General features: G+C 46.9%; 1 protein-coding gene across 3 annotated transcripts in view; it reads left to right on the top strand.

Moving 5' to 3' along the window:
- ACOT7 (acyl-CoA thioesterase 7) overlaps positions 1-21,924 on the top strand; it is a 65,820-nt gene that overhangs the window by 22,929 nt on the left and 20,967 nt on the right. For 2 of the 3 annotated variants that reach the window (XM_081871253.1, XM_081871255.1), the window contains exons 4-8: positions 1,906-1,997; positions 2,542-2,656; positions 6,260-6,274; positions 7,255-7,341; positions 20,277-20,393. In XM_081871253.1, coding sequence (XP_081727379.1) covers positions 1,906-1,997; positions 2,542-2,656; positions 6,260-6,274; positions 7,255-7,341; positions 20,277-20,393 — 426 coding nt within the window. The remainder of the gene's footprint in view (positions 1-1,905; positions 1,998-2,541; positions 2,657-6,259; positions 6,275-7,254; positions 7,342-20,276; positions 20,394-21,924) is intronic. The other variant, XM_081871254.1, reaches the window with a different exon arrangement.

The raw sequence follows: 21,924 nt of genomic DNA on the forward strand, positions 1-21,924 counted from the left end.
TACTAAAACCTCTGTTCAGTGTTCTTGTTTTATAGGAAAGATTGTCAAATTGGGGCTCAGCCAAGGGGTGGAAAATGAGCAGCTCCATATATTGGTGAACATCAGCCAGCATGGTCAGTGCTCAGGGATTATGGAGTCCTGCAAAAGCTGGAGGGTGGTATGTTCCCTGCCCCTATATTTTGAAGGGTTAGGGAGGTCATGCCAAGGATTCTTTTGCTTGTCCTTTGTTTCCCCATTTCAAGTTGCCATTTAGCGACAGCCGGCGGTGTCTGAAGTGCCCCGGTCCCCCTCTGGGCTTACCGGCTCCCAGCAGGCACAGCCCATCCAGCTCAACCAAGCTAAGCTGCCAGTGCTGCTCATTTGACTTATCCCCAATGTCTAGATGCTAATTTCTGTTAGATGCAATTAGGAGGGAACAGCTCTGGTACAGGCGGACTGCAGCCACAGAAGCTTCTGAAAGCAGCAGCCTTGGGAATTGGCGCTCTTTTGATCAGAGTTTTACCAGGAAAATGTGCAGATTGCCATTCTGTGTTGTTTGGGGAGGAGTGTGGGAGCCTTGGGGGGGGGGGCATAGGGTTGCTGCTGTGGAATCCAGCCTGTCAGGTTGTTTTGTTGTTGTTGGGTTTAAGCAGTAAATCTTATTCCCAAGAGAAGGTTGTCACATCACAGTGAAAAGCTGTGCAGAGAGCCGAAGTATTGCAAATTAGCCCTACTTTCTGCACAAATTCTGTTTTCCTTTTGTAACAGGGAGGGGGAGATGCTGCAGTGAAACGCCTCCTCCAGAGTACTGGGAGCATTGTCCCTCTGATCTTTGGATGAAAAGAGGCGTGATATTTTTTCAAGCAGTCGGGCCAGTTTTGAAAGCAATGTACTTGTTTGTACCAGATCAAAATCTGCACAGACTCTCCCCCCTGAAAATTTAGGCCCATAGTCAGAAATCAGTGTGTGTGTGTGTGTGTGTGTGTGTGTGTGTGTGTGTGTGTGTGGCATGAACTGAACAGCCATAACATATAGCTCCATAGGGTCAAACTTAGGTAATGGTCACTTTTTTTGGAAGCGTACTGCCGGCACACTTTTCCTTATTGCTGCAAATGTAAAAGGGACTTATTCAAAAATTAAAGCTGAACATTCAGGGAGGAGCCTGGAATATCAGTTCCCCTCCTTTTGGAACATAAGACCAGCCTGCTGGATTAGGCCAGTGGCCCAACTGGCCCAGCATCCTCTTCCCACAGTGGCCAACCAGATGCCCCAACCAGAAACCCTCAAGCAGGACCTGAGCACAACACTTTCCCTCCTGCAGTTTTCAGTAACTGGTATTCTGGAAGCATGACTGCCTCTGTTAGTGGAGGTAGAGCATAGCCATAATGGCTAGTGGCCTCCTCCGCCTCCATTAGTTTGTCCAATCCGCTTCTAAAACCACCCATCCCTGGTGGCCATCCCTGCCTCCGCCTGAGCCAGTGCACCAATTGCAAAGAGCCTTATAGGTGTAGCACCATAGAGGCTAACATATGTGTTATGACATAAGTGGGGCATGGGGTTGGGAATGTAGGTAGTGCTGTCAAATAACACTGAAATGCAGAAAATAATTGTTGGGAGAACTCAAATTATGAATGTTACATCAGATATGTACAGTGATAACTCACAACAGCAATAGCTGATGCAATGCAATCATACTCGCATTGCAAGTTAATTAACAATGGCACCGATCAGACAAAGATATTGCCAGAGTTTGAGCGCCATGGCAGCAAAGGTCCCCTTGCCAGTAGTTACACTAGCTGATATCACTTGCTTTGTTTTGCTTTCTCATTTCTTCAGGCCAGATGCTTTGATGACTCAGTTATTATTCCATATTTTGCAGTTTTCCATGGTCTGTTCATTTACAGATATTTTTCCCTCCTTTAAAAGGTGCCAAGCGGGTGACCAACAAGGCAACTCTGTGGTACGTGCCCCTCTCTCTTAACAACGTGAACAAAGTATTGGAAGTCCCTCCTATTCAGGTAAGGGGATGTTCCAAGGGTGATGGTGGAGCTCTATATGAGTCAGGCATTAGTCCAGATTCTGCAAACAAAATAAGCAATGCCCATTTCCATGTTTACATCCACTTGCTTAATCATGTACTGTCTTGTGTTGTATAATCTGGTTTTGTTGTCTTGATTCACACTGTAGCTGAGACGCTCCTAGAAAGATGCCCTCTTCTCCCCCCAGACTTCCTTTGAACAAACTTTTTCTAACTCCCTCCTTTGCTCCAACATATTGTGACATATCAGATTTAACACTTGGCCCACGTTGCTCCTGTCCACTCCCATTACCTCAGAGGGAAGTCCTCTCTTGCCATACCTTCAAAGGGGCAGTGTGTGTCCTCTTAAACAGCTGTATAGAAAAACACTCCGGCAACTTCCTTTCTCCGTGGTGGCCCAAGGGGACATTTTCTTGCCTCCAGTGGCACATGAAGCAATGGTGGTGGTGTGGCCAGTCGGGCAGCAGTCCTTGTTCCTTCCCCTCTGACTTGGATGACCAGGTGGCCCTTCTGTTTCTTCTCAGTTTGCAGAGAAGGCGCAGGAGGAGGAAGGGAGAAGGCGCTACGAAGAGCAGAAGCTGGAACGTTTGGAAACGAAGGAGAGGAATGGGGACGTCATCATGCCAGTGATCAATCCAGGTAAGACAGGCAATCTGAGTTAACGCCAGCTCCAAAGGACATGGTGAGGCTTAGCAGAATCCTTTGCATCTTTACATGGAACTGTTGATTAGTTTGCTGCCAAAGCCAGAAGTACTAACTTCGGGGCAGGTATTTTTGTGAGTGAACAACTGCAACCCCTACCTGAACTACTGATTTCTAAAATGTTATATCTTTCTATGAATCATGCCCATGATGCACCATTAATTGACGTATCCTTATCAATTACATGTCACACCTGCTCCCTGGTCCTTCCTCCAAACAGGAACATTTTAGGCCTTTTCTGCCCCACATCCCTCTGGCTGGCTCCTAGGTTCAGCCTGAAGTTGCCCACACCCAGTAGTGGAGGAAGGGGGGCAGGGGGCAGTCCTCCTGGGTGCCATCTCTAAGGGGGGTGACAAGAAGGCACTCCACGGGGGGCTCACCCCTGGGTGTGGTGGCACGAGCCATCGCGCCGCCGCAGCCATGCGCGGAGGATCCTCCTTGCGCGGTTGCAGTGGCGAAGGAGGGATGCCATCGGCGTCTGTATGGTGCTCGAGCAGCTCCGTTGGCAAACCGCCCCGCAGCGCATGCGCGGTGCCGCTACGTACGCCGCATGCGTGTGCGCTGTACGTACAGTGCCATGCATGTGCGGTACATAGCGGCACTGCACATGGGCCACGGGGTGGTTTGCCCTCTCCCCCCACCCCGAACTAGGTGCTGGTTAGCCTTTCTTTGTCCCTGCCCACACCTGAAACATGGGTGGCATCTTTGCTACAGAGGTGGGATATCTGGGATTGTAGTTCAGTGGGTGCTTCCTGAGAGTCAGTTGACTGTGATTGGACAACTTCTTAGCTAGTCACCATGAAAGCTGGATCCATTTTGCATTTCCTGCTGCAGAGCCTGTCTGATGACGGTGCCAACTTGTGTGTGAACCTGGATGGGGACTGGCATCTCCTCCTGATGTCTTGAACAGGCTCAGTCTCTCAGTTTGGCTCACAGAAGCTCACAGGGACCCAGGCTGAGAATCCCAGGTTAGAGGTCTAGAACTTCCATGCCATGCATTGGGACTTTCCCCAGAGGCACGTGCTCCTCTTTACCTTCCTCACCTCTATGCATAAAGACAGACATTCTTCCTTCCTCCTGCTCCAATGAAAGCCCAAAGCCTGCCTTTTGGGGAGTGAAGAGCCCCAACCAACGCAATGTGCCTGGAGCAAGAGCAGTCCTCCAGGGATGCTTTCATCTTCCTTCCACCACAAAAACAGTTGGGTTCAAAGCCAGCTATTTTAGTGCTCAGACTGTCTGCACTTGGGTATTTATAGATGACCATACAGCGGTGTGCATGCAGCCCAGGAACGTGTCATTCCCCCTCTCCCCATCGACTTGAGGAGGCTGTTCAGTGGATTTCTTCCCAGAGCCGTGAGCGGCAGCAGTCATGCCTTCTCTAAAGCTGAGGCTGCTGCCAGAGCATGTGATCGAGTGAACTTGCAGAGGTAGGAGCTCCGAAGAGGTGACCTGCAGGTCTATTTTTGTCTCTGTGAACAGAGCCCCCCCTCCCCACTAGCTTAATTTTAGGTGTCTTTTAGAGCAGGAAGAGCACAGGGGATTTGTGCTGCAGTTGCCTAGCAACCCATCACAAAGGGCGGGGGGGGTGAGAGAGAGAGAGAGAGAGCTTGGATCTCTTTTGTCATGTCCAGGAGGCTTTTAAGACGAAAATTTCTACAGAATGGCAGCGGGCTTCCTTTGTTTGGAAGCTTTAGGATGGGGCACAGCTGTCTGTTTCCACAGTGAATAGACTGTATGTTCTACTTAAAGGTCGTTGTCTGTGTTAAGGACATTTAAAGCTTGATGTGCTCCAGACTAAAGGTGTGTTGGGAACTCCCTGCCAAGTGAAGTATCTAAGGACTTGTGCTAGGAGAGAGCCTCATGTAGACACAGCAGAAAGGAATGCAGGTTCTGCCCCTGCAGCTGGGTGGCACACTGGCACCTCTGGCTATAAATACCAGGAACTTGCCCTGATTCGCAGAGCAAGGCTTTCAACCAGCTGCACTTTAGGGTCCAGCTCAAGTCCTGCCTCCATCCATGGATGACAGAGTTCCTGGGTTGTTATTATTCATTAAACTTATTAGTCACTTTTTTAAAAAAAACAAAAAACCCAGTAACTCAAAGTGGCTGAACAATAAATAAGTAACATCTGCATTAAAACCAGCACAAAACAAAACAGAGAAAAATCTAAAACTCATTCAAGTTTAAACAGAAGGTACCTGCTGTATCTCTATTGGCAGAGCATTCCACAATACTGTGCCGATGACACTAAGACTGTATTTCTTGTTATCGAGTGAGCCTCACCAACTCGGGGAATGACCAACGATACTCCTGCAGATGATCTCAGAACTTGGATATAAGGGTTCAGGCGGCTCCCCAATCCCAGATCCACTACTATCTGTGTTTAGACCAGGCTTTGTAACTGAATCACCTTTGGTCACCCTGATTTATTGTGAGAGGGACAGGGGGAATGCAACTGTGTTACTTCTGCTCAATCTCTCAGGGGCTTTTGCTGCCCTTGACTGTGAAATCCGCCTGGACCAGCTCAGAGTAATGGGTATTGGAGGCACCATATTATGATGCTTCTGTTTGTATCTTCAGGGCTGGTGGCTGCTGCACTTGTGTGCAAGGGCTGAACAGACTTTAATAGAAGGTAGCTTTGAGGATGGCTGGACATTGATAGAACCTACATGGCGAGAGGGTGGGGAGCACAGGGAAATTGTGCAGAGCTGGTGCAAGAGAGGTGTGGAATGGCAGGGGCTTGAAATGATTTTTTGGGGTTTTTGTTTGTTTGTAAGTCTCTCTGAGTTGCCTTGGGCAAGAAAAAGCAACTCACCAATTCAATAAATAAATGAATAAATAATGGATTAAAACTCCCATGTGCTATTTTGTGTGTGTGTATGTGTGTGTTTGTGGGCACTCTAGGATCATTTTCAGTGGTGTCGGAATCCCACCCTCCTGGAAGAGACTCCATGCAAGGCAGCATCTGAAGTCTTATCGACAGTAACCTTCTGGTGAACTGGTGCCACAGACACTGCCTCTTTCTCTCAATTTATTTGCCTGGTGGGCAAGGAAGGGCTAGCAAGCAGCAACATACCCCCATATGCAGTGATTCACTCATCAAGCATTTTGTATTCAAATGCCATTGGCTACACGATGTCCAAAACAGAGTGAAGTCAATGTGACTTTTTAATTCCCATATGAAATCCATACTCCCTTTCTGAAAATGTAACGCAGATTCCCTTTAGGTTCAAAACTTAATGTTAGATTGTTTTCTCAGCTCTTGGGTTGTGTTTAACTGAGCAGGTCCTTCTCTGAAGTCTGTCTTGTGGTTGGATGTGTTTGCTCTTCCCTTCAGCTCCTGGCATGCTCCTTAATCTGGGTGATCAGGTTAATCTCTGGGAGAGTGAAAGTCTTGGCATGGTTGATTGGTGTGAGATACTGTATTGCCTGAAGGTTGGGGGTGAGGCTACATGACCTTCATATCCCATTGCGCCTTGCAATCCTGCAGTGAATGCTCACAGCTTACCTTTCTGTCTCTCTTGCTCTCCTTGCTCACAGATAGACAAAGAAAAGGTAAGATTGTTCTGACTAATTAACACTGTTAAGATAGGGAAGCTTCCAAGTGTTGGCTCTCTTATTCTTTGCTGTAAGATTTGTCAAAGGAAATAACTCTCGGCTTGGCACTATGGGGGCAGATCCCCTTATTGTTTTAAAGTTCATTACAATTGCTTAAAGCAAATTATATAAAATTATATAAAAATTATATATATATATAAATCTTCTTGCCACACAGACCTCTCCGAGGCAAGTTGGCTTGAATAGATTTGGTTTAGAGGAGGCATATAATTTAAAAAAGTTAAGGTTTGCTTGATTTCTTAAATTTTTTAGCGCTGGAGAACTGAGCAGGTACTGTGCTAGCAAAGGTGGATCAGATTTTTTTTCCACTTAGGTGGTTGCTGCAAGAGGGGAGAGGATCTGACAGCCAGAGCTCAGCTGAAGAGAGTCCCTTTCCTCTGCTAGTTGAGGAGGGGCAATGGTGCTAAACATTCTGGATGAGAAATGCTTCTTCCTTTGCTTAAAAGCTATATGGCTGGATGAGTAGATGATTTTTAAAAATACATAAGGTTTCACTGGTGCAAATAGTGGCTATACATTTGATTTCACATGTCAGCCATGTTGGTAAATACACAGATTTCAAAACTGCTGCCTTTTCAAGTGGGTTTTCATAGTCTGTTTTGACCCCTTTCAGGTAGAGGTCAAACATTGCTGCTTCAAGGCATCTTCCATTGATACGTGGTGTACACAGGGCATCACGCTGCGACCTGTTTCCCAGCATTTCCTTGGAACTGAATTGCAGGGAAAGAGGCACAAGCTGTTTTTCAGGGAAGCTCCTCTGCCATAGTTGAAAAAACTGCTAACACAACATTCTCCAAGTCTGAATGCACCCTTAGTCTGATCCAGCAGATCTCTTCCTCTGTCCTTACGCTTCTGTGAACTGTGGGGCTGAATTAATTTGGTCTTCTCATGGTCTGTGCTCTTCCCTCCCCTTACAGAGCCATATACTGTTGGCTACAGCCAGTCCAGCTTGATCCACCTGGTGGGACCATCTGACTGCACCATGCATGGATTTGTGCACGGAGGTAAGTTCCCAGTCTGTGTCCAGCGTGGCTTTGATGTGCTCTTTTGGTGCCACATTGTGGCTCTGCCAGACGTCCTGTCTTTTGCTAGAAAGTCCTGGGTGAACCCTTTGAGGAGGTGCCTGTTTATGCTGCATTCATTCATTAACTTATATACCATTTCCTGTTTCAGCAGAAATCTCTAAGCAGTTCCTTGGCATCAGCTGCCATGTAACCTTTTCCTTAACTGCACCCAGGCCTATTTGTCAAGTTCTGCCTACTCTTCCACACACCCCTTTGTTCTGTTAGTCTTGCATCGGAGGCTTACTGGGCAGGAGTTGTATGTTTGTAATGCGTGAGTGCCACAGAGGTCTCCTACACCTGTTTTGGAACTAGTTAGGGGCTTGGGAGGCTTGAATCAGGAACCTCAGGATTCAGGGCTAGGGTCTTTGATGGTAAGCTGACTACAACCATACAAATTCAAGCGTCTAGACACACAATCTCAGGTTGTGTAAACATTGGTGCCTGCAATTGGCAGTCTGTGTTACAAAGCCTCTGGGTGAGCGGATGGAATGGTATTTCTTGCTTGCTGTGCTTCAGGTATCACCTTTTTCAGTTACCAGCTCATGCAACTGACTTCAGGGATCCTGAATGGGATCCTGAATGGGAGAGGGTCCCCCCCCCCACTGGCGGAGGAAGAGGAGTGCGGGGGGAGCATAATGCCCCCGGCAGTGCGATCCCGGTGGGGTGCCATCGCGGCTGCCCTCCTGCCTGCACTGGGCGCCACGCCCCAGGGCTGCGCCAGCCCCACCGCCGCCTGTTCTCCACCCCACCCCCTTGGTGCTGGAGCATGAAGCTCTGCCCCCCCCCCCCCCGGTTTGGATTAAGGTTGCTGTCCAGTCCCAAGGAGCCAAAGGAAGATCTCTTTAATAACATTGTATGTCGTGTTTGTTCTCGATGTAGAATTCTAGTGGCTTCGGGTTTTGGCCTTCTTCCAGTTGCATTGACTGGATGGATCCATTACATTAAGCCGATCGTTCAGCCAAAAACAAAACAAAAAAACCCCCAACCATTCTAGGAAATGTGTTGAGAGACTGAATTGCTCCAAATTTCCCAGCAAAATGCAACATCTGTTGGTTTATGCAAAAAGCCTCAGTTGGCACAGGCTGTCTTTTCTAGCTGCTGCTCAGTATCTTACTGGCGACTACATCAGCCCTGCGCAGTTTATTCTACGTGTGCTGAAAAATCCTCAACCAACCTCCCCCAACCTGGCGTCCTCCAGATGTTTTGAACTACAGTTCCCATCAGCAGTCTGTGTCTGTGTGTGTAGAAAGGAGGAAAAGACAGAGCAGCTCAAAGATAATGGAATGGTGCCTTTTTCTCCTTTACCTCCAAAGAGATCAATGGAGGGGTGGATGGCAAAATGGTTTGCTCTTAATAGATGTTGTAAAACCATAACTGCTGGTATTTTTGTTGCTTCGCAACAGCTGCCTCTTTCCTAAAATACTGCACCTGCAACTTGACTGTTTAGCAAAATTGATTTTCTCTTGAATAAAATGTTGGCAGATGTGTGCTGGTGATTTGCAGGAACAGTTTTAATCATATTATGCTAAGGTTGGTTTTTGGCCAAATTAGGCCTAGTTGGAACTTTCTCCTTTAAAAAATTCAAAACTGCCTTGTGCCATTTTCTGTGAAAAACATGGGATTGCTCAAGGCTAGGAAGAGTTTGGGAAATAGAAGGGTGAAATATTGTGGAGCTGTCCCTCCCCCCCTCCCCCCCCCCGGGCCTGCATGCTGTTCTGTTAGCAGGGCTGGGACAAAATAAAAATAAAAATGCAAGCATGTTGGTCTGTGAGCTATCAGATAGATCTAATATTCCAGATTTGCAGCACTTTAGAGGGCAGATGAGAATATAATGCAGGTTTCAGGCACTGGATAAAAAGATCACCCCCCCCCCCCGGCCATCAGCTTCTCTGAAACTGAGGCTTAAGTAGTCGTTCTCACTGGGGTGCAGTCTGGCTAGCAGTGCACTCCTCTGCATATCTGCTCAGGAGTAAATCCTATTGAGTTCAAGTGGGTATAGGATTGCAGGCTTCACACTGCAAAGTTCCTTGGCTTCCAGGTGGCCATTGTGACTTGTGCCTTTTCCAGGCATCCAGATGGAGCAGTTGGGAAGAAAGTAATAATGGGAGCTTTGTCAAGCTCACTGCTTGGTGTCTGGGGTGCTGTTTGCAGTGCCTGTCATTTCAGTGTAACAGCTTTAGATGTGCAAGATCAAACTTTGAGTATCAGCTGAAATTGCAGCATAATTGGCAGCCAGGAGGGCCTGACTGGCAGAAGGCAACAGACATAGCACAGAGCGTAGCCCTGCCTTGGTGTTCTATTTTTAAAAGGCAATGGAAGTCACGAGATCTAGGAAAGATCCCACCAAGGCCCCAAGGTGAGAACCTTGTCCTAAAATCCACTGTTGACTCTTAATAGATTCTCGCAAGCAACCGAGGGGGCTGTCGCTGTTAGGGTGGGCTTGGTGTTCATAATAAAGCACCAGGATCCATCCTCAGCACGAGGAAAGGCCTCAGCCTGTGTCACAGAAGAGCTGTGTCTGAGATTCCTTTGCTGATCAGAATGGTTTCAATCAAGCTGCCTTCAACAACCTTGGTGACCTCCAAATATTTTTGGACTGCTGCTGCACCCATCAGCTCCAACCGCCAAGGGGGCTGTATAGAAATAAGTCAGTAGGGCAGGATCAGTTATGTGTGCAGGTCCAGTCTCCTCATCTGAAAAAAAAATATATTGTAGATCTGCAGATGGTACAGACACAGGCAGCCGAAGTGATCCTCACAAGATCAGACCCAAGTGGTTTTTACTTCTTAGTTTAGGGGGGGGGGAGAGATGACTGGGGGGCAACATGGGGAGATAATATGATATATGGTTGTATACGCATGTTGAGGAACAAGTGTGTTTCATAATACTGGCATTTGTGTGGTGATCCAATGAGGAAGATTGGGGGGTAGATTCAGGTCTGGCCGAAGAAAGCACTTCTCCACACAACACATGGTGGGTTTTTATTTATTTATTCTTTTTGAGTCCCCCCCCCCCAGCAGCTGTGGTGGTTCTCGCTGGCTTTTTTGGGTGGGGGAGGGTTAAATTTGTGGATGAAGATGTTTGACATCAGTTAATCGTTTGACAGATTGTGACACAGCCTTGTGGAAAAGCAGCTTGCCAATGAATACTGTCTGAATAAAGCCTCTATGGTCAGAGGTAGTGTACTTCTGTTTTCCAGTTGCTTGGAAGAGGGCTGTTTTGCTTGAGTGCTGCAAGAGTTCCACAGAGGCATTTCACTGTAGAAACCAGGATGGAGGACTAGAGGGTGTCTTTGCTTGGATCCAGGGCTCTTCATATGTTCTGACATTTAAAGCTGCAGAAGATGATGAAATGGGCAGGTGCTGCCATGGGCTGCAGAAGCAACACACAGACTATGCTCTGTTATTCAGAGGCTGCAGTGCAGGTAGGAGGAGGCTGTGATAGGCTGAACTGTGTCTGGCTTGGGGTGTTCCAGCTGCCCAAGATCCTGCATGTTAGAGGAGGGCTAGCCAAAGTGCTCCCTACAGGTGGTGCTGGACTACATCTCCCATCATTCCTGACTATTTGCCATTCTGGCTGGGGCTGATGGGAGCCGCAGCCCAAAAACATCCAGAGGGCACCAGGCTGGCAAAAGGCTGAAGCAGAGTAACCTAGATAGATGTGATGGTAATGCCATTTGTTCGGAGTTTTCTTTTAATCAAAATTTAAATCTCCTGCTTGAATGCAGATGAGGTGGTGCTTCTAGTGGTGCCAGCGAAGAGAAGTGGTTGCTATAGAAACTCTTCATTATGAAGACTCTCCTTGGTAATCTAGACCTGTGTAATTAAAACATACACTTTGGAGAAGGAGGGGGCTCTCAACTTTAAAATCAAGTCTCGCAAATTAAGTGGAAGCCTTTTGATGGGAGGATTGTGCCGGAGTCGGAACTGACTTGCTAAAAATCCTGTCTCATGCCTCTAAAAAGAAAGAAAAGTATATGTGTGACTTAGAGTAGAATCCTGGTAACACCTTCTCCCATCAAGCTGGTTTAGGAATAGAATGGCTGATGGATGCTAAGCCCTGGTGACCTCACTGCCCATTTTGTACTTGGGAACCAAAAAGAGGCTGTCCAGACATTTGACACAGGGAACCAGCAATTATGATGCAGGGTTGTCTTTTGTATTGAGCATATATGAATTCAAGCATCTAAAAAGCACCTTCCCTCTTCCCCAAGGCATTGACTTCCAGTGACCTAATAAACTTTAGAAAAAGACTCTCTGTCCTCCCCACCCTTTCCACCTGTTTACAAACACACAGAGGGAGACTTTTTATCCACAAAAGACTCTAGTAAGCCTGGTTAGGAAATTCTGACCAAGTGATGCTTCTGAATACCAGATGCTGGGAACTGCAGGAGGAGAGAGTCCTATTCTGCTTGAGTTCTACTTGCTGGTTGTCCACAGGTAGGTGGTTAACCACTGTGAGAACAACAGGATGCTGGACTAGATGGGCCCCCTTGGGCCTGATCCAGCAGGGCTCTTCTCATGTTTTTAGTGTGAATGGTTGTGGGTCTGTAGCTTTTACGGGCTGGTTTGGGTATATAAAGTGGGTATATAATACAGGAAGTAAAATTTTGGGTAAAGGATGTACACCCACCACCAATGAACCCAGATTATTTTATAGATCCAGTGCCTTCTCTCAGAACCAGCTGGTTCAGAACAAAGTGTTTCCCTCTCTCCAGCTCCCTGGAGAGTAGCTGGCCAGATGGTTTCAGGAAGCCCACAAGCAGACTTGGATGGCCTGTGTGCCCCTCCAGCAACTGAGCTGAATATGAAGTTCCCGCCTGGTCCTTATTGCTAACAGCCGTTGGCAGGTACATTCATGGAGGTCTTTGCTACAGTGTCAGAACATAAGAAGAGCCTTCTGGATTAGGCCAGTGGGCCACCGAGTCCATCATCTTTGTCTCACAGTGGCCAAATAGGACCTGAGCACAAGAGCACTCTCCCTTGTGGCTTCCAGCAACTGGTAGTCAGAAGCATTTCTGCAGCCGGCTGTGGAGGTTGAGCAAAGGCATCATGGCTAGTAGCTATCGATAGCCTCGTGGACACATTCATGATTTGTCTAATCTTTTAAAGCCATCCAAGTTGGTTGCCATCACTGCCTCCTGCTGGAGGGAGTTCCCTATTTTATGTGCTGCATGAAGAAGTCCTTTCTTTTACCTGGCCTGAATCTTCTGGGCTGGGGTGAGGCATATATGATGGATGGGCCCTGGCCTGGAAGGCGCGGGGTTTTTTGCACATACTTTGGAATCACTGCTTGTTGTTTGTGGCCATAAGGCACTAGACCTCTTGATGTGGATAGGCGTGTGCTGCTTTCCACTCTCCCTTTTGCTGTTCCTCCACAGCCCCTTTTTCCCCCCCCCCACTTAACTCAGCCTAAAATGCACTCATTACAGCTGCTTCCCTTGTTCCAGGTTGCTCCCCCATCATGCCACCCTGGGTGCATTGCAGCACTGATCCACACTGCACGTGCTTCTATACTTTTTTTTGCCTCTCACAGTACACCACAGGCTATACCCAGCAGGGAGTAATGGCTTAACTGCTAGCCCTGGCAGTCTTCATCTTATTGTTTTCCCCATAGCCCTGGCAGTCTTCATCTTATTGTTTTCCCCATGTTGGGGGCAGGGGGAGTGCTGTTACTAGCCAGGGCCTTGCTGCCCTCGTGATGCATGCAGGGCCAGCCAGTCCCCAGGGTGGCTTGATTAATTGGCCATCACCGCCTGGTTGGGGGCAGCGGCAGGGCAGGGGAGATGGATGCTTTGTTTCAAGGCCTCCTCTGCAAATCGGGGTTAATGCGATTTCATCTGTCTCCAGCAGGCTAACACTAATAGGGCAGCAAGGAGGCAAGAGGAGAGCTGCGCTCGGGAGACATTGCCTTCCAGTTGACTCAGGAGCAAATCATTCCCTTGCATTTTTACCCAGCTCCTTGCAAGCACAGGCCCAACTCCCGGGTCAAGGAGTGGCTCTTCTCTCTGAGTTGAGCCTGGTCATCCTTCATGGGGTCATGGGCTTCAGTTTGCAGCATCTTCAGTTTAAAGGTTTTGAGGTAGCAGAGCTGGGTTCCTGCTGGAGACTTTGGGGAACTAATCAGAATGAACTAGACTTCGCCATCCTGATACCCTCCAGATGTTTGGGGCTACCGCTTCCATCAGCTGTGCAGCGACAGCTGAGCTGAGCCAATGTTAGGCTAGGTGAACTAATGGTCTGGCACAGTATTTGCCAGCTTCCTATTCCTGAAGAGTAGCTCAGTCCCAAGAAAGTAGCAGTTGGTTAACCTGTTTAACCTCATGTTGCACCCTTTGGGGATGCTGCAGACTAAATCCTGTGGTCCCATCCAGGCAGTGCATGCTCTCTACTACTGAGCTGTAACTCCCTTGCAATTTTGGGACTTTTATCCCACCATGGCTATGTATTCTTTGGCATGGAGAAACAAAAGTTGAATTAACTTGGAAGGTGGGCAACATGCGTTGTTTTCCATCCCCCTCCTTGCTAGGTATATTTTATCAGAGAATTGCTTAGTGATATATTGGTGTGCTGTTGTGTGTGCTGCAACTTTCCCTACTCTGTTGGTATTTACTTCTCTGTTTCAAAGCAGAAACAAAAAAACTCAGGGCTACTGTCCTATGTGTCTGCCCATGCCCATCTGCATCTTGTGTTTAAAAAGAAAACACCCCCAAACCTGGAGTGAGTTGCCTGTCAAATAGATACCCTGTAATTTGGCTGCCATCTATGAAATGACAAATCTCCTCTTCTGACACCAAACACAAAATTACTGAGAAATGTCTGTGTAATTATTCTTGTTCTCTTTAGGTGACAGCTTGAATGAAGTGGCTGTAAATGGGGAAATGTGGATGCTGATAGAAAGGAAGGGCATAGTTGACAACCTTAACATATCCTGCTAAATGAACTTCTTTATAAAATGGGTGAAGGTCTCTGTACCTGTTGGGACTGTGAGATGGAAAAAGTTTTATGTGATGTTCATTGGTGTCCACAGGCAATAAATCCCTGCTCTATTGTTGAAGGGAAAATCCTAAGACACCTTTTTGAGAAACTGAAAAATGTGTGGTCTGTACGATCCATGTTGCAGGTCAAAGCTTGCTATGTACCCCTTGCTGTATTTTTAAAGTTTATTTCATTAACTCTGTCCCATGTGGAGTCCCCCTCCCCATCCTAGGTCATAAGAAGAGTCCACCAGATCAGGCCAGTGACCCATCTAGTCCAGCATCCGGTTCTCATAGTGGCCAACCAGATGCCTCTGGGAATCCAACTCTCCTCTCCTGCAGTTTACAGCAATTGGTATTCAGAAGCATTGCTTCCTCCAATTGTGGGAGGCAGCAGTGCTTCTGAATCCCAATAGCCATCAACACCCATGAATTTGTCTAATCCTCCTTTAAAGCCAACCAGGTTTGAGTCCAACTCAAAGCTAGTCCGATAAAAAAAAATTAAATGGTAGAAGCCTAAAGCAGCAGAATGGAGGAAGATGGGACAAAAGTTAATCTACTCCAAAATTATGGTGAAGCAAATGTGCTTATAATATACCAAACATTAATAAAGCAGGAAGCTTGGAAGCTGATCAGAAACCAGTGGAGATCTGATAACATTGAAGTTGGTGTTCCAAAGGGGACAACCCTATCCGTTCCAGACAGAATTGGCCATTTTGTGCCTGCTGATGTTACCAAAGGCAGCCTCACACGGTGTAGCTTTGATGTGATCCAAGTGTGACAGTGTCAAGACCTGCTTTTTCTAAGAAAGGGCATTGCTGCCTCACAAGTTGAATCTCTGCAAAAGCATGCCATGCCACAACTACTGACCTGATGTATCATGGAGCAGAGCTTGGTTCCAGGAGAACTGCAAGCTGCTCTTGGGTGGGTGGGTGGGGCACTCTCACCCTGTAGGACCACCTGTGTCCCTATAAATCGGGATCTACCAAACTTTTTTCTTATTTGGTTTAAGTCTCAGTTTGTTAGCCCACATCCAATTCATACCACTGTGGTGCTGGTTCCAGACGTCCTCTCTGAGGTCACATGGAAAGGGGGGAGAGAGAGACAGAGTGGCACAATACTGCCCCCTCCCCCCCCCCGCCAAACATAGCTAAATGCTGGCACAGTTTCACAACCATGAGTGCAAAGATAAGATCATGCTTTGAGTTTGAGAATACAGTTCAGATTTTTAAAGCTCTCACGTGTTATCCCTGGCTGTGTTTTGAGACAGACATAAGCATGGGCCATGTAGTCCAGCCTCCTGTTCTTGCAGTGGCCATCCAGATAGATGCCTGTAGGAAACCAGCAAGCATCCTTTGGCTTCCAAAAACTGGTGTTCAGAAGCATTATTCTCTCCAGCCATGGATGCAGAGCATAGCCATCCTGACTTAGTAGCCAGTGTGGCAGTGAGTTCCATAGTTTTGCTATTTGAAGAAGGACTTTCTTTCATCTTCACTGAATCATCCAATGTTCAGCTTCATGGGGTTTCCGCAAGACCCGGCCTGCCGACAATGAGCTGTGCTTAGGACAGATCCCCACATTAAACAAGAGACGCAGATGCCACTTAAACAGCTTTCCTATTTTGCATGATTCTCCCATAACATATAGGATCACTTGTCCCTCTCTTCCGTGCTGCTGCATCAGTGCACTGAGCATTTCCACCCTTGTTTCTGGGGAAGCACACAGCATGATGGAGGAAGTGACGGTCCTTGTTTTAGGAAGACAGCATGCTCTTCCTCCTGTTGCTGTTGCTTTAACAGCAGTGCAAGGAAGGAAGTCACGGTTCTAGTGAGCGTGCACTTGCCAGGGTATTTTTAGTAACTGTTAGCTTCCCTGTCAGTTGGAGCCACATTGCCTTGCTTCAGGCCGGGGGGTGGGGGGGCGGCTGCATCTCTATGGAATACGCTGAAAGCAAGTAGTAAAAGAAATGGTGTTGCGTCTCTCTCTGACTTCCCAACCTGTATGCCGTTTATTTCACAGGCCATGATGCTAGGCAGCGAAGAACACCGTGTGTGTGTGTGTGTGTGTGTGAGAGAGAGAGAGAGAGAGAGAGACTTGCAAGCCATTTCCCCATGTCAATCTGATTCTTTTGCCCCATTCTAAAAAGCCTGATGTCTGCCCACGTGGACCAAATCTAGTGGCATGCAGGCAGTCTTTCAGAAAGCCAGTGTCAGACCAAATGCAATAGATTGGATCAGGAGATTATTTTAATTGATTACAGTGAGCACAAGGCAGCACATATGGTTATTCCTTTCCCCCATTTTATCCTTACAACAACCCTGTGAGGTAGGTTAGGCAGAGAGAGGCAGAGTGACTGGCCCAAGGCTACCCAGTGAGCTTCATGACCGAGTGGGGTTTTGAACCCCGGTCTCCCAGGTCCTAGTCCAACAAATATAACCGTTGTGACAACCACTGGCTCTCAGTGAGAGCGAAACTCTGTCAGCAAGGGGGCTTTGCTGTCTACAGCTCCCTGTACCTCCCAGGGGGTCTGGGGCCTGCAATGGGATGAAGAAATGAGGAAGCTTTAGCAGTCCTGTCTCACTCAGTCCTAGTCTGACCCTTTTAGCACTATCCCATGCTGGTTTACCCAGCCATCATCTCCTGTGGAGGTGCTCAGGAGCATGGTTCGATGCAGTCCCAGATATACCGTATTTTTCCAGGTATAAGACTAGGTTTTTTCCTTTAAAAAATGTCAAAAATTTGAAGGTGTCTTATACACGGATAGTAAAATACATGATTTTTTTCTTAAATTGGAGTCTCCCAAAATAGAGGGCTTCTTATACATGGGGGCGTCTTATAGATGGAAAAATATGGTAGTTGTCTCTTCCTCTGTATCCAGCTAATGATAAAGAGAGCAGGATGATTGGAGCATCCCTCTGTTCAAAATGCACTACCCAGAGTGGCTTGCCTGTCACCTAATTTATTATACTTCGAGGACCGAGAGAACATGGGCAATCTTCTTTTTTAATCTCTCTCTTTCAAATATAGGTATGCCTGAAATTTAAGAGGCCTGTAAATCTTGAGTGCAGCTGTGAACTTTGTGTTGTGGTTACATCTTTGATTTTGTGCTGCATTAGATTTTCATAGTGTCCTTTTTGTGTACAGCTACTTTTAATTTGTCCCAGGAAACTGTCATTATTGTGTTGCATATATGTATAAAAAGCACTGTAAGTAAATAATTTCTTCCCCACTCTCTAAGTTTCGGGGATCAAAGCGGTAGCACCAAAATTTCAAGCAATTCATCTCCTACCCCCCACCCCCTGTTTGGTTTTGAAGATGCTCTCAAGGCAAGTCTTTAAAAATGTAGTATAAGCACTGATATCTGGGAAACACTGGCCTGCGAGTGCTCCAATTGGAGAACAGGCTTTGCTTTGTCTTCATGGAAGACAATCTTACTCAGCTACGAGTGAGAGAAGCTGCTTCACATCCTCCCCTCCCAAAGGCCTCTATGCTGCTTAAAAGTCTTGTCAGAATGGATGTTGACTTGTACATAAGTCACAATCCTTCCTCTTTCCCCCTCCCCCTCCCCTCCTTTCTTACCTGCTGTGATGAATGCTCCACTTGCCTGTAACACTTGCTGTGCTTTGCCTTAAATTGCTTTGCCTGTTTTTTTCCTGTAGAAGAATGGCTTGGCCTCTTCTTTTATGTTCCTTAAACCTTGTGGGGAAGTGGAAATTGAAGCCTGGAGGAAGAATGCAGGCTTCCTTTTGATCAGAGACCGTTCCAAAAGAGAGTCTGGAGGAAAGGAATTCTGTTTCCCCGCAGACCTTAAAATTTCAGTGCATTTTATTGTCCTTCCAAAATCAGCTACATTTTCTCTGAAGATCTTAGGGCCTTGTTAAGCTGCAGTATGTATTGTGCACTTATTTAAAATGTTTGTGTCCTGCCGTTCCCAAAATGGCTGTTGGGCCCAACAAAGAAAAAGGAATTTGGAAATAAGTCAAAATGCTTAAAACATTATTACTTCAAAGAAGGAACGGCAATAAAAGAGCAGAGGTAAACTCCAGAGTTCACCAAGATCACTAGCAACCAAAGACCTTCCTTAAAATAGGTCTTCATCCTGCAGTGGAAGACCCTCCAGGAAGGGGTGAGGCAGATCTCTTTGGGATGGGTATTCAAGATTCTGGCTGTGCCCTACTCCCAAAGGCCTCTCTGGTCAGTCAGGATTTTGGAACTCTTAAGAGTTGATATTAAGAGATTGTGTTCCTTTACAGTCCAGCTAGCTGTGGATCTCATCCACTTTCTAGAATGCAAATAACAAGCTTGCACAGAAAGGCTTGATAGCACTCACTGGCTGCTGCTCCTCAACAGGAAATTGCTAAAAACTGGAAACAAGCCTCAAACTTGTCTCTCTGTCTGCTTTGTTCGACTGAGCCTGGAGAGCTTTCTTGGCAGAAAAGCTCACAAATGAAAGAAGTCTGCACAAAGACCTAATTAAACAAGATTTATTCACCAGAATTTGGTTCACATTTGTAGTATCTGCTGTGAAACGCACCAATCTGTATACTCCCATCTGGTTCACAGATAAAAGTTTGGAGGATCTGCTCTTTGACAAAACAATAACTAATGGCCTGCCGGGCTGAGTCTGCCATATCATCATGGAATATTTCAATGTTTATGTCATGGTATGACTCCTGGAACATCGTTATGTTCTTTGTTCTGTGGCTTTTCCTGTTTTGTTTTAAACAAACACACAAATACTTTTTTGGGGAAAAGATCCAGCTGCTGGAGGGAAGTTGGGGTGTTTCCTCAGTGGTGTTACAGAGTGCTGAAAACTTTAACTAGTCATGTGTAGCTAATTCCTAAGATAAGAATCCAAGGTTGCTGGGAAGACATAACCTCTGCTTTTTGAAGCCCTACCAGGGCTGCGTCCACACAGCAGTTGATTCCATTTCCCCAATTTCCCCCCAACTGCATTGTATTTGAGCCTCCACATGACGTAAAAGCCACTTCCGGAAAACCAATGGAACACAGTGCATGTTTAGTGCTCATTTCCATGTTATTTAATTCCAGGAGAGATCTGTTTGCAACCCCCTTAAGCTGGAAAATTGTGGAAGCAAAGTGACAAAATTTGGGGCAGTATACTGGCTTTACAACTCTTCCTGCTATTTTTATGGGTGTGGGGATCATGGGGGAACAGAAACATGCCTGTGTGGAAAGCGGGGAGAGATTAGTGACATTTGTTTTTATGCCACCTGTGTCCACTGGTATGAATAAAATGTAGCACAGCATGCCAGTATAGCAGTAAAATAGCCAGAGTTCCGTAACCTGCAGTGTGAATGGAATGTTAAGGGAACTGATGGGCTAGCATTATAATCAGGAAAACTAAGGCAGTATTATCCATGCCCATGTCTCTTAAGCCCAGATATGAAGGAAGCCCCACTCTGGCTTCAGAGGCACACCATATGCTTCTGAGCCTGGTGTGGTTTTTGGGTTTGTTTGTTTTTTTGCATCCTTATGATTCAGAAACATGCATGTCTTAAAATAACATAAAAAATGAGGCACTCAACCTGCTGAATTCTGTGGGCTGTGCCAGTTTCTGCACCTCCGTAGAGAAGTTGTAGGATTTATTTTCTGCAGCCTGAAAGAATGGCCACCAGGATAGAACAGAGTAATTTTTGCATGCTCCTAAACAGCAGCTTTCCAGTCCTTAAAGAGGAAAAATCTGAAAGCCTTTTTGCAAGTTCTGCTCAAGACTTAGGAGCCAGAGGAGGAATGTGAGTAGCCCAGTGGCTGAGGGTGGGAGAGGGCGATTGGGTTGCTTATTGCCCAGAGTGGCTGGGGCAACCCAGTCAGATGGGGCAGGCTTCCTCCTCTTGTGGCTGCCTCAGTTAATAACTGGCCATTCTCTTTCCTGCAGGTGTTACTATGAAGCTGATGGATGAAGTAGCTGGGATCGTTGCTGCTCGCCATTGCAAGACCAACATAGTCACTGCATCCGTGGATGCCATCAATTTCCATGAAAAGATTAAAAAAGGTAAATTGGTGGGGGTGGGCGTAAGGATTTCATTTTTTTCTTTGCATTTACACTTTCATGGCCCAAGACACTGGCCTTACTCCCAAGTCGGACAGAGGGTCTAAAGACTTGAGGAAGGAGAGGACCAGATGCCTGAACTGCTGTAGGAGACAGCAAATTGGCTGCCCTGCTAGAGATCTCTGCATGGAAGGAGGAACATAAGGAGGTGCCTTATGCTGAGTCGGACCACTGGTGGATCCAGCTCAGTGTTGTAAGCTCTAACCAGCAATGTATCTCCAGGGGTTTAGGCATGGAGCCCTATCATGAGGTGCTGGGGATGGCATACCGGGTTTTTTGAATGAAAAGCTGATGTTCTACTATGCACAATTCATCCTTCCCAAGTGAAGAGTCCTTGCAGGCAGTGAGGTCTCCTCTGCTCCTGAGAAAACAGTTTCACCTCCTCAGATTCCCTTGTATCCCTGTAGACCACCGTGACCAGCTTGGGGCTTCAGGAGGCATCCCATGCCTGAGGAACTGCATGCTTTCTCCTAGGGGGCAGGACTTCAAACGCCCCTTTCTCTGCAATGCCCATGACAGCCTTGAGTTGGCTCCAGGCAAGCCATACTCCAAGCTCCCTGCTGGTCAGCCAGTTGCATCTGGTCTGAAGGTGCTGCCAGCCCACAGGGAGCTCTCTGTGGTCCTGACGACTTGCTGCCCAGCCTGCACTTTTTGCCTGTGCCCGACTCAGAACATCCCTGGCAGAGCACTGCTTCTTCCGCTGGGTTTTTGTTCCAAGTACGCTTGCCATGCAAAGACAAAGGGAAACTGGGTGGAAGGGAGATCTAGATTCTGCTGCAGAATCCTACATGGTTTTTATTATTATTTTATGAATTATATTTATTCGTATCCCGCCTTTTTCCCGGAACAGGATGCAAGGCAGCTTACGTGTATTTAGATATAGTACAAAAAGCTAAAAGCATATGAAAGATAATATTTGAAACAACAATTAAACTGCAATAGAATATGAATATATATTTGAAAATACAGAGTGTACATTGCATTGAAATGCAGCAAAGGAAGGTGATCCCAGCATGGATCTTTGAAAGCTGCCACACATTGTCTCCTAGCAGGGAGGGAGAAATGCCCAGTTTTCCAGCAAGGGCATGGAGTGTCAGTGGCCTTCCAAGCAGGGCTGCGTTTCCCACCATACTGAACCAATGCTGAATGCTCTGTTATGTGTATAGAGAGAACTTAGAGGTCAGTATATATTTTTTCCCATCTCTCTGCTGAATCAGGCAGAGCCATCCAGTCCAGCTTTGGTTCCTAAGAGCGGTGAGCTGCAGGGAGGATGAGAGCATGATAGCCTTTTCCTTCTGCCTAAATACTAGGTGCAACAGACAATGGCATGCTATCACTGAACCATGCAGGGGTGCAGCAGGCAGCCTCCCTTGTGGGCACATCCAGCTGGGTCACAGGAGCCCTCAGCTGTTTCTTTTGATCCACAGTGTGCCCCAGCAAACCGTGTGGGTAGTGTTGAGACCCTTTGAGGAAA

This window comes from Podarcis erhardii (genome assembly GCF_964252035.2).
Source record: "Podarcis erhardii genome assembly, chromosome: 7".
NCBI classification, from domain to species: Eukaryota; Metazoa; Chordata; class Lepidosauria; order Squamata; family Lacertidae; genus Podarcis; species Podarcis erhardii.